Genomic DNA, 12,934 nt, shown 5'->3' with positions numbered 1-12,934 from the left:
TAGCGCATTTTCTCATTTATGGAAAAAATGCACTATTGTGCTCGCCATGTCGACGAGAAAATGCGCTCTCTGTCACTCACTGCAGTGAGTACTGAGTTATATTTTTTATTATTTCACTTATCCGCCTAATTTCAAGCTTTAGTAAGTTGGAGAAGCTACTAAAATGCCTTTGAATTCAAACTTTGTATTTCTAAACGTATACTTTTTTCGCGTTATGATTATTACCATTAAATAAAGTTCAGCCTAAAGAGTAACTCATGACTTTTCACTAAATCAATGAGCGCACTTGAAATTGCTGATAAAGTTAATTAAACATACCGGAGAGTTCTATTCTGAATATAACAACAACATACTATATCGAAGAAATATCCTTCCTTAGGTCGAATATTCGTCTGACGAATTATTTCGATACCAGCCATGATGGATATATCTCAACTTTGATCCTTACTCATTTACGACACAATGGTATCTATTTTCAGTTAATAAATAAGTTTTTGAACACAAATTCGTCTGACCTTCGCATCGCAAATTAAATTAAGCTCATTCATAGTGTGTTCACGCCCTTAAAAAGTTGTTACCTAAACGTTTGACCACCTATCTTTATTAGGACGCTCTTTCATAGATAAATCTTCATCAATAACTTATCCCGACTTTTCTCTGAAATATTGCAACTTTCACAGATTTCAGAATACTTGGACTAATTGCATCCAAAGTAAAATCGAATTACGAACATTTCTCTTTTACCTGAAAATTTTAGTCATTATTCCATTAGATTTTATTTCCGATTATCCGTACTCCCTGACTGAGCGAATTCCTTCAGGGCAGTTTTTCTGGGTATTTTCTATTGCAGTCATGTGCGTTCACAGGACGGCGCGCTCTGTTCACTTCTTTGTGCGCGCGGGCAATTGCTATGCACCCTTGGTCTCTCCTACAAGGCCCTCTAACTACTCGCTGCCTTTGCCAAACTTTTTCCCTTCTTTCATTCAGTTGCTTTCGATCGGCCAGAAGTTTGCAATACTGCAATGAAAAAGTTTTCGTAGTGACGGGCGTCAGATTATTGCTCTTCGTAGTTCTGGCGTCTGAACTGTTTCTTTATTTCAATTTGTAGAAGATCTTAATTGTTAATCAAGTCCATACGCCTTATTTTTTACTATATTTGGTTTCGCCTCGCTTAGATTTTTTGAGTTGGGTGGACCAATATTTTAGCGCCACCAAAGAGTGGCCAGGGCCTAATCTGGGGACTTGAAAGCGCCTGCAACTTTGCGGTCCCGAGGGTTCATGATAAAGGAGCTAGGGGGGTCCGTGGGTCTATGAGGGACAGCCTGGATAAGACTCCCCGTGCACTGCTCGCCTATTTTCCCGTCTTATCTCTCCACAAAAGTCTGCGGGTCACTTTTTTCCCTTAAAATAGCTTTCCAGTTGGCATCGGTAAATTTGTTTCAAATCCGCAGTGTATTTATTTGTTTGATTGCAGAATCCGTCGGCTTATTTGTTATGATCATATTCAATTATTCTGTCCTCGTAAGCTTATTTTTTATACATTTTCTTCAAATATCTAATCTTAAATGTGTTTGATGAACATCCAACTGTGCTGTGATAAAAATTGTTTGTAATTGAATACCGATGGCTTTACTCGTGCTCCTTTTTTCATTTTTACTCTTCGTGTGCATTGAAGCTCGTTATTGAAATGTTGAGTTCGTGATCATTGATTTATTTGTCCGTCTTATTGTGAAGTTTCATCAACCCATAATCGTTAGTTAATTTCTACCTGAGAATATTGACCACACAAAAATGTAATTACTTAAATTATCTATTTATTCTCGATACTTTACTCTTTCTTATTAGATATTTCTCTGTACTAGTCATGCACTTAAAAAATGGTTGAAAATCGCCCCGCACCATTTATATGAATTTTGCGTAAATTCACTCTGATTCTTTACACATTTTCTTACTTTTCATAAATTTTCTATAATACTCTCGTACCATCTATATTTAAAGCTAAAAATAATATCTATCTCACTTCTGTAGCGAACTTCGAAATCTCAGCAGAATCTCGGTTGTATATTTGACTTGCCCCTCTGTCATTTTGTCTTTTTTTAAGATATAAAGACCTCAAAGTAGTCCCTTTTGTGGTCTCTTAATTATTTTTTGTGGACCCTTTTGAAACCTTTTTGTTTACTTTTCATCAGGGGTCCTAAGACCTGCAAATCGTAACTTGTTTAACTTCTTTTTTTTCATCGGAGGATCTGTCAAACACAATTTTCTTCAATTTGTGCCAATTTTGCGGTTGAGGAGCAACAAACTTCGTTCGTTCTCGTGTAATCATTTGTCCTGAAATTTCAAACAAAGGCGCTTTCGCTAATCTGTTTTGTGTTGTCACCGTGGGGTGAAATAATTGTTGTTGTATACATAAAAAATACAATGGTATTACGAACTCTAATTCAAGATATATGACTAATGATCAATTTTTATTTTTTATTAGAGAAGAATATCTTCTTATCCTATCCCACAAAAGTCAAGTATTTCTTACTTTAAATAATGACTGTATAGAAGCCACTGCATTGCGTTTGCTAAATTTCTGATATTGGTAAAATTTCTAATTCTATTTTACAAATTGTTATCGTAAGCGCACACTAGAACATGCATTTTATGTTTGACACATTAATAAACATGATGGATCGCTAAGTGGGTTGTATCATTTTTCAGTGCCATGTAAGATTTTTTTTTAACTTCTCCCAGACAACAATTTCGTTCATTTTTCACCTCCAATACTTCTCAATCTAGCCCTAGATCGAGGTATGGTTTTTACCTACATTTTCCATAATTATATATCTCTTTTATTTTTTTAATAACCATCTCATTTCCTTAGATTTCTTTGTTCCTTTCTCTTATATGGCCTTCTTTCCCCCCCAAAGATCCACCCCTTGGCTGGCCCCATGGAGGGCGGTACCCTGGTCACCATCGAGGGCAGCAACCTGGGCCTGCGCGAGGAAGACATCGTCGGCAACGTCTTCATCGGAGACGTGCCTTGTGACGTGCAAGGCTACGAAGTGTCCGTTAAAATCACTTGCCGCACGGGCAAAGTTCCTCCGCATCTCATGACCAATAACATGCATTTCCCGGTCCATGTGTCAAGCCCATCGGGCGCAACCATGTCGACTGTTAAATTCTCTTATACGGTGAGATGCTCATACAGATTTGTGACAAATTCAAATTTAGACATGTAACATTATTTATGTGACCAATGAGCGTTAGTAGTGCATTTATAAATGAAAATTCTATTTTCTTCGTTTCAGAACATAACTGTTGACAGTATGTGGCCGAGACAAGGACCAATGTCGGGCGGAACTGTCTTGTCTATCAGCGGTAATTACTTGAACGTTGGCACGAACATTACTGCGGTGCTCGATGATCTGCCGTGCAAGGTAAACAAGACACAATCTTCGTCACAGCGCTTGGTCTGCATCACGTCCCGGGCAGGGCCTCCCAACCCCGAGGGCTCTCGAGCTCACGCACAACGCGTCATCCGCACGCTCGTGGTCAACATCGACAATGCGCAAAGAATCTTGCCGGTTCCTTTCACGTACACTCCAGACCCGCGGGTCCTCGAGCTCAAACCTCTAACGAGTCCTTGGAGCGGAGGTCGCATCATTACTGTCCATGGGTCCTACTTGGACGCTGTCCAGTCTCCAAGAATTACGATCCTCCTCCATGACAGAATCTTGAACTCCTCCATGTGTCATGTGGTCTCGGCGTCACTCATGGAGTGCCCGTCGCCGCCCGTGGATCGCGCCGTTGTGTTGGCCTTGCTCAGAGATCGTAGAAGTTTTGACTCTTTCTCTTCGTCAGATTCAGAAAATTATACGTCCGAAAGCCCGGCGGTCTTGAGAAATATGAGGTAATTAATTCTTAATAGTTTCATCAATATAATTCTAGTAATTAATTCTGAAATTAGAAGATTATTTCTATCGGCTAATTTAACGACCAGCCGTATGTCCGAACCTAGTGTTAAATTAGACTTGAGACCATTATTGAAAATAATTTTATAAATATTATGCTATAGTGGTTTATTTAATTCTATTTCATAACGATTTATAAGATTTAAAATAAACATAAATTATGAAGATTTTTACGTCAAAAGCGCATAAAGACCATATACAATTGTACTCACGTGTAATTCAAATTATCGAATTCACTTTCTACTATGCGCAGATCCTCGTCGAAAATTGGAAGCTCATTGGCTCTGGATGTTGGATTTATTATGGACAACGTCGCGTCCGTCCGCAATTTACGACACATGTTGCCTGCTTCCGTCCGTATTGCTCTTGTTTATGTTCTCGATCCTGTGTATAAGAAATTCCCGGACGGTATTAAACTCTACAAAGGCGACACTCTCGTCATCGAGGCAAGTTTTGTGCATAATTCTTCATATGAATACTCGGAATTTGTATTGAACAATCGCCTGAATGATTTTAATTTAAAATATAGATAATAATTTTAATTTTAAATACTCAAAAGTTTTGGCATGGAAAAATGAATGAGTAAATAATTATGTTATTGTTATCTACTAGAATGACCTTTTATTTTCTATCAATTTATCTTCATTCTTCGCCTTAATTTTTAGGGTGAAAATCTGAATTTGGCCAGCGACGAAACCGACGTGAATGTCACAATCGGCACGAAAGCGTGCAACGTCACATCTCTGGCGCTCACGCAGCTCGTGTGCGACCCACCCGAGTCCCAACCGTCCCCAACCGACGAAACGGGTCGTCCAACCGACTCGGGATTACCGGTTGTAGTGGTGCGGGTGGGCAGCAACCTGCGATATGTCATCGGGAACTTGAGATACGAGATGATGAAGGTCAGCTTTTATTTTTACTTTATTTATAGTTATCGTGTAAATAATTTTAATCCATTTTCATCGCTGTGCCTACAATTTAAAAAAAATTGGGATCATGAGCTACAATTAGGTTCGTGTTTATTGTTACCGTTGTAAGTATCTTTGGCATATTTATTTTTACGACGTTGAAGATGTCTACAGAAAATTTTGTATTTTTTTTTACTACAATAAGGAAATGGACCTTATCCGCTTACGACGCATCGCATGGTACGACCCAACTTAAAATATATGACATTTTTGTGAATTTTTATATCTCACTTAATTTTTAAAGTCTGTATGCCAGCTAACAAGAAATAATTTTATCTGCAGGAGTACCACTTCCCTCCGGAGGCAATTGGTGGTATGGCCACTGGAGGGCTGTTCCTGGTCCTGGTATCTATGGTGATTCTGGTCGTGTATCGCCGCAAGAGCAACCAGGCTGAGCGCGAGTACAAGAGGATCCAGATACAGATGGACACGCTGGAGTCTAACGTGCGATCAGAGTGCAAGCAAGGTAACTTTGCATGGTCATCTTTACCGTGACCAAATGTAGCGTACAGCTACCATGTTATGATGCGTATCACAGGTTTGTTGATACAAATTGTGCTTACTATTGTGCTCATCAATGCCTGCGGCCTAATTATCTTATGGCTTACAAGGCTAATGGTGTCTAATCACCATTAAAGCTAATGGTGTCTTAATCACCTAAATCAAAATTTTGAAGTTGAACCAGTATGGAGATAAGATTTTGTTGAAGAAATTTAGCAATAGTCATTTTTAACTCAAATTGCAAGTAAAACTGATAACCACCACTGCCTTGTAAAGTCTATTTTATGTCCTGCTTTTGTTTTTTTTTTAGCTTTTGCGGAACTGCAAACGGACATGACCGACCTGACCGCCGACCTGCAGTCGTCAGGCATACCAACCCTGGACCTGCGAACCTACATCATGAAAGTGTTCTTCCCTGGCGTTATGGACCATCCCGTACTCAATGACCCCAAGGTACCTGCCCCGTACTCAATGACCCCAAGGTACCTCCCTCGTACTCAATGACCCCAAGGTACCTCCCCTGTACTCAATGACCCCAAGGTACCTCCCCCGTACTAAGTGATCTCATGATATTATCTTGTCACCTCTCCTCAACCTGCAGAGTAGCTAGGTATCAGTCTAGCTTCCGAAGATCTAATTTAAAGTTTTTATCAAAAAAATTCTAATTTCGTAATTGCAAAATTTTACTTTCCACTTTTCTCTACTACTTTATCAATGGAATTTTCCTAATGACAAATTTCAAAAACTAATAATGGAAATTCGTACATGCATGTGAAGACCACATTCACCACCATCAGTGCATCATTGTACGGTACCAGCTTTTATATCTTTCATCACAACACGTCCTATTCGTCCTAATTTCATCACAACACGTCCTCGTAATATAAATTTTCCAGCAATTTCGAATTTTGTTACAAATTTGAATTTGTTAAAATATTTCAATATCAGCTTGTACTCAAATTTTCCAGCTTTATTCCTATTTTCAGGTTTGAACTTCCGAAATTCGCCTATAAATATTTTCGTTTTGTTTTTTTTCTGCAATTTTATCAATCTTTCAACGCACTGTATACATTTTAATCAAACTTATCACGAATTACATTAATATTCTCTAGTTCTTCATATTTCCCAGCTTCAAAACTTTACAGAACAATTTGAATGGACATACAAGCCATGGAACCGCTCCTGAGACTTAATAATACTCAAGTATATGCTCGAAACATATGTGCCATGATACCCATGTATGTGCTTCAATCATTTGGTCGAAAATACTTATGTGTTTGATTGAATATATATGTTCGATAATCTCGCGTGTATGCTCGATAATACTCATGCGTATGCTCAATAATACTCAAGTGAATGCTCAATAATACTCACGTGTATGCTCAATAATACTCATGCGTATGCTCAATAATACTCGTGTTTATGCTCAATAATACTCATGCGTATGCTCAATAATACTCGTGTTTATGCTCAATAATACTCATGCGTATGCTCAATAATACTCATGCGTATGCTCAATAATGCTCATGTGTATGCTCAATAATGCTCATGCGTATGCTCAATAATGCTCATATTTCAGTACCAGATGAGCACCTGTCGCACGCCCGGAGAGAGCAACGCTATGGTCCAATTTGAGCAGCTCATCGCCAATAGATATTTCCTGCTGGCCTTTATTGAGACTCTTGAGGCACAGAAAACCTTCAATATCAGAGACAAGTACGTTCTTCTAAGGCCGCAACCACCTGAAATCTCTTGCGTTTTTGCTTTTATTCAGTCAAAGAAAATCAAATTCTTACCAAATATTATTTTGTATTCGAGCCGCTTTTCTCAAAGCCGTGCACGCGCTTCTGGGAAGACTTGAAATTTTTGAGTTTCCAGGAAAGCTTGTTCTTTCTTTTTCATCTTGCAACAATTTTGAATTATTTTATTTGTTTGTGAAGAGATGAAAACTGATGCCCAGGTTAACATCAGTTGCTATGGAATCTCAATTTAGACGTTGAAGATCGTAGTGTTTTTATAATGGAGTATAAAACGCAACCAGCTTGAATTTTTTTACTCTCAGTAACGTGGGCAGTAAGTTTATATTTTGACTCTTCCTTATTATTCGTCGTTTCAATTTATTGAAGTCCCGTTCGCTTGTATGAAGATTGTGCTCGGTAAATAAATCTGTTTTATCTATTTCCTTATGTAACAAATACTGAAATTAACTACGATGTTGACAATTTATGAAATGTTGTAAAAAAATTTACAACAATTACAACAATCATTATTTTATTTTGTTAAAAATTCGAGACAAACAACCTCTGATGCAACAATCAGATGGGACTGAACAAATAAATTATTCAAGCTCGTGACCTTTATTTTAGTTCGGGTGATTGCTCCTTATTTATGCATTTAATTAAAGTTTAATTTTTTAATATAGCCGATTTCTTTCCAACCTCAAATTAAATATTTAATTGTAGCTTATGTCCCAAATATTTACCCGAATGGGGTGTGGGGTTAGATCACATAATATATCCATGTCCTATCAAAGTGAACGCAGCGCTGCTGGTAGTGGTTTCAAAATGGGTATATTGGAATGTATATCTTTTAGATTACATAATATATCCCTGTTCTATCGTTGCAAAGTGAACGCAGCGTTGCATCTCTTGTTGTTATTATAAGAGGTAAATTTTAATGTATATTTTGAAGATCACGTTATAAATTCGTGTTATAACATGGTAGAGTGAACTTAGCGTCACTGCTGTTGGTAATATCAAAACGGGTAAATTCGGATGTGTTGTTTTTTTACATCGCATAAATAAATTATTAATTATATTTTTTAAGATCACGTTATAAATTCGTGTTATACCATGGTAGAGTGAACGTAGCGTCGCTGCTGGTGGTGGTGCTGACAGGCCGTATGGAGTACCTGACAGACGTGCTACGTCTGTTGCTGCTGCGTCTCATTGATAAGAGCGTCGCTACGAAGCATCCTCAGCTCATGCTCAGGAGAACGGAAACTGTCGTCGAGAAAATGCTCACCAATTGGCTGGCACTGTGCATGTATTCCTACCTCAAGGTGATTATTTTTTTAATTTTGGATATATCCCAGGTAATAAAAGGCTATAGAATAATCGAATTTTCGTGAATCTAATAATTCTTCTTCGACCAATTACGATAAGATTTCGATTATGTTGGCTGGTGTTCGAGATGTTTTCCCATACTATTTCAGCGCATCATCTTTTATTCAGTTCAAACTATTGTATGTGGTTTATGAGGATAGGAACATGTCTTCATTGGCTGCAAAATTCAGTCCCAATCCGTTGAATCTGTTCAACTACCTTCGGCATGGGAATTCATTTCACTGAGTTGTGTCATATGCTGGATGACTACATCAATTTTTATTTTTTGGCTAATACAAGTAAATCAGAATACATCTATATATTTTCAAATATTCGTATACATTTTTTGCTGCTAAGTGCTCTGCGATTGTCTAATTTATAGTTTCTATTGATTAATATAATATTATATTCAATATACCGATTATATCATAATTGGAAAATTCAATAATTTTGATTGTGTTGAAACTTGGCAAGCTGGTAAAGTTGCGGTGGTTGAAAATATGATAGGCTAGACGAGTTTATTTTGAAGTATTCAAATCAACTTAGTATTTTCTTTTGTTTTTTATCTATAACGCTTCAAACTTAAAATTGTCGTGAATTTTTAACAATTTATAACATTATAGTATTTTCGTTCAGCCATTCATTTTCGTTCAGCTATTCAAATGATACGTCAATAAGGACGTATAATTTGTGATCAAATTAATAACGAATTTGATGACTTCATCATAAAATATAATATAATATTCAAATAATTCATGCAAATTTAATTGTTTTGGAAAATTCTAATCAGAATTACAACAAACTCATGGGAAACTCATCTTAGTATGGGAAACTCATCTCGAACACCAGCAAACATAATCGAAATATTATCGTAATTGGTTGAGTAGGAATTCTAATCAGAATTATAATTCTAATTAGAATTATAATTCGGATTTATAATTGACTGCGTAGGACGAGGCTGGCCCCGCGATATTCCTGCTGTACAAAGCGATCAAGCACCAGGTGGAGAAGGGGCCCGTGGACGCCGTCACCCACGACGCCCGCTACTGCCTCTCAGAGGAGCGTCTCCTTAGGGAGCAAATCACCCACTCCCCCGTCGTAAGTACTGCCTCATAACCTTCCTTGTTGTGAGTACTGCTCATAACCTTCCTTGTTGTGAGTACTGCCTCATAACCTTCCTTGTTGTGAGTACTGCCTCATAACCTTCCTTGTTATGAGTACTGCCTTATAACCTTCCTTGTTGTGAGTGCTGCCTCATAACCTTCCTTGTTGTGAGTACTGCCTCATAACCTTCCTCACTCGTTGTGAGTACTCCCCTCATGACCTTCCTCACCTGTTGTGAGTACTTCCTCATTACCTTCCTCACTCGTCGTGAGTACTACCTCATAACCTTCCTTTCACCTATTCGTGTAATTCTAAACGTGTAATGTAAACACTTATTCGTGTAATGTAAAATAAATTCTCATGGATGAGTGATTTGCCGTTCACATGATCGATTATACAGCAGGCTAATTCGGAACTTGCTCACGACGAACGCTCATTTATCCTTTGTATGTGTTTCGGACGATTGATATCACCTATTGATCGCCGCCTGTGATGCTTTTTTACCTCCCTTTACTTGAATTCTTTATGTGTACAGCATTACTATATTTTGGCTTGCAACTGATTCTTCAACACACAAAAGAAAGTTTTGCGCAGACACTATCCTTTACGTTTTATTTTGTCACCTCTGGCAGTTTTATTCCAGCTCTTTATATATTAAATTTTTCGAATAGCAAGGACTATTGAAAGAAGCTATCGGGTGTCAGTATAGGCGGTGCCATTGTCGTGCTATGCTCTTTGGTGTGATTGGGTGCAGTTCGACCCTCCATTTCGAGCTGAAAGAACCAAGAAAGTAGAGCTCGCACGACTGGGGTAAGGGGTCTAGCTCCCTTATCACCGCACCCAAGATAATGGTACATGCAAGAGCACTCCAGCACAGACCCAGATAGCTGCCGAGTGCCGCCAGTCTTCTAATTCTAGAAAAATTCTTTAGAAAGCTGGAGATGAACGTAAGATGGGAATGATTTTTATTTTGTATCATGTATGTCTATGATTCGCTAATGATACTGTTTTACGCTCCTTTCGTTTACCGTCAGCCTTTTAATTCGACAAACGGCAATGAAAATTTTTCGTCCTCCCATGTCAACAATTAAAAACCGATAAATTGGTCGATTTCTTGATTTTAAGTTTCCGAATATTGAGGCTTTGTTGAAGCATTCCGTAAAAAGGTTCTGCTCAATTCAACTGGACATTTGAAAGAATCATTTTAAGCGATCATTCATTTGTTGCGGGAAAACTAAGCAGCACGTTAGTTACCAAAATAGCTGAATTTAATTGCAGAGAATTTTCAAAAGGTCGCTTAAAGTGACAATGAATTAGCCGTTGATTTACATTGTTAACTTGAGTGTGCCAACGCTGCAGACGACAATTTGAAGGCTAGTTGATGGAACAAAATTCTGGTCATGAGGCTTGGAGGTCCGGCCATCCAAATAAATATTAGGATAATCCAGGCTAGGTTCAGGAGCCAAAGAAGGTCCTATATCGGAGGACTCATTGCTAATTTTTGACGAACACCACGCAATTAAGACCAATGCATCGACTGTTTATACGACCGCTTACGCGTAAAATATTGGTTATGGCTAGTAACAAATTAGACAACACAATAATTTCATCAATAAATACATTGTGGCTCGTCCCCTCAATTCTTATCAACTTTCGACACAAACTCGTTCAGCACTGACGCTTGCTTGCGAGAACGGTATTTCATTATAGTATCAGTAGTTCGTGGTGGACTCCTTGAAACAATTTTCCAAGGCTCGCTCTTAACAGGTAACTCTTCTGGCTTGGTCACATTGCTCCAGCACCGACGATTTTCGAACAGAAACCAGGGCTTCGACGCATTGTCCCCGCATTGACTTCTTTATCGTACCGGAACCGGGTTTAGACACATTTTTATTGACTAAAGAAGTATTTCACAGGAAAGAGACTGGCACAAGTAGGTATTTGACAAGGGCCTTGACAGTGAAATCAATGGAGTGGGTTTCCAATGACCCAGGGTCCGTATGCGGCGATGGCCGGAGATAAGAGACCCTCTTCGATTTGATCCAATCCTTGATCTCAGGTTGGAGGCTTGGAGCAATGCGTGACTGACAAACGCAGGCCTGATGGTTCTTCCAACCTCGGCCGGCTACACTAACATCTAGCAGTTCAAACCGCGGCGCACTTTGTAGCACCGGTGAAACTACCTCGGGATGTAAATGAGAGGAAGGCCTGCTAAATATTTGTTGAAGAAAATATACCGAATTGTGGGAGAACTGAGTTCGCCGAAAAATTTGCTCTATTTCAGTATTTTGATCTTTATCATCTTTCAGGCGTCAATTTCAGGATTCCATTCAGGCGTCAATTCTTCCACACTTTTTGCACTGAAATATTTTTTGTCGATCAAGATTCTAGTCGATCAAGATTCTAACTCTGACTATTTTCCATTGCAATTTTCGAGTTATATTAAACTTTATCATTTGGATTTCCTTATTCTTTTTTGCCTATAAATTAGTCCCTTCATTACAATATACAGTTTAACTCTGGAGTTCACCTAAAAACCTTCTCTTATCATTAACTGTGTCGTCGCACACCACGTATCCACATCCTTGGATGTTGCATTTCTGCTCACTTCACTTATTCTTATCAACCCTTGCACATTTTCATTTCTCTACCCCCTTCTCTCTGCCATCCTACCCACCGCTATATACTGGGGCCAAACTTGTAAAAACTCGTTTAAGTTCACGTAACGGTCTCAGTAGACTCCGATTTCTCGTCTATTATTAGTGCGATTTGCTTGAGAAGTCGTCAGTGATTGGCTAACTGAGTTACAATCTCATAATAGTAAGTAGATTTTCGATAATAGAACCCCCGATGTGTTTTATAGCGTGTTTTATAACCCCTCGAGGAGCGTTTTAAACCCCTCTACACGCTTTACGGTGCCGCGTATAGCGTGTCGAGCGCCAGTAGAGGGATCATGTCGCGAGCTTGCATATTTGCCGTAGCGAGTCACGACGCCCATTATCTTAACGCGGTTCATTCATTTAGATCCGCGGCCATGCGACAAACTCGACGCAGTAAACTTCAAGCGTCGTTATCTAGTTCTCTTAGTTACAGCCGAATCGTTCTATCGGTGGCCGCCGAGAATAAAACATAGATGGTCATTTATTTTCTCAGCGGGCCACATGGCTACAGCAGGCTTCTAAACTCACTTAGTCATGACTTGATAAATAGAAAATATAGTTTATGATATAATTACTTTTAAAATGATCTGGATAATGGAAATAGGCACTTTATTGGCTTTATGACCTACATTCAACGA

At 38.6% G+C, this 12,934-nt stretch overlaps 1 protein-coding gene across 1 annotated transcript in view; it reads left to right on the top strand.

Annotated features, from left to right (window-relative positions):
• The window catches only part of LOC108672527 (plexin-B), a 211,081-nt gene that overhangs the window by 176,724 nt on the left and 21,423 nt on the right, over nucleotides 1-12,934 (top strand). The window contains exons 8-16 of the mRNA XM_018160209.2: nucleotides 2,916-3,179; nucleotides 3,297-3,898; nucleotides 4,213-4,405; nucleotides 4,625-4,861; nucleotides 5,210-5,393; nucleotides 5,739-5,881; nucleotides 7,008-7,144; nucleotides 8,288-8,489; nucleotides 9,484-9,630. Coding sequence (XP_018015698.1) covers nucleotides 2,916-3,179; nucleotides 3,297-3,898; nucleotides 4,213-4,405; nucleotides 4,625-4,861; nucleotides 5,210-5,393; nucleotides 5,739-5,881; nucleotides 7,008-7,144; nucleotides 8,288-8,489; nucleotides 9,484-9,630 — 2,109 coding nt within the window. The remainder of the gene's footprint in view (nucleotides 1-2,915; nucleotides 3,180-3,296; nucleotides 3,899-4,212; nucleotides 4,406-4,624; nucleotides 4,862-5,209; nucleotides 5,394-5,738; nucleotides 5,882-7,007; nucleotides 7,145-8,287; nucleotides 8,490-9,483; nucleotides 9,631-12,934) is intronic.

This window comes from Hyalella azteca, unplaced genomic scaffold, assembly GCF_000764305.2.
Source record: "Hyalella azteca isolate HAZT.00-mixed unplaced genomic scaffold, Hazt_2.0.2 contig5093, whole genome shotgun sequence".
NCBI classification, from domain to species: Eukaryota; Metazoa; Arthropoda; class Malacostraca; order Amphipoda; family Hyalellidae; genus Hyalella; species Hyalella azteca.
This window is presented reverse-complemented; position numbering and strand designations above follow the sequence as displayed.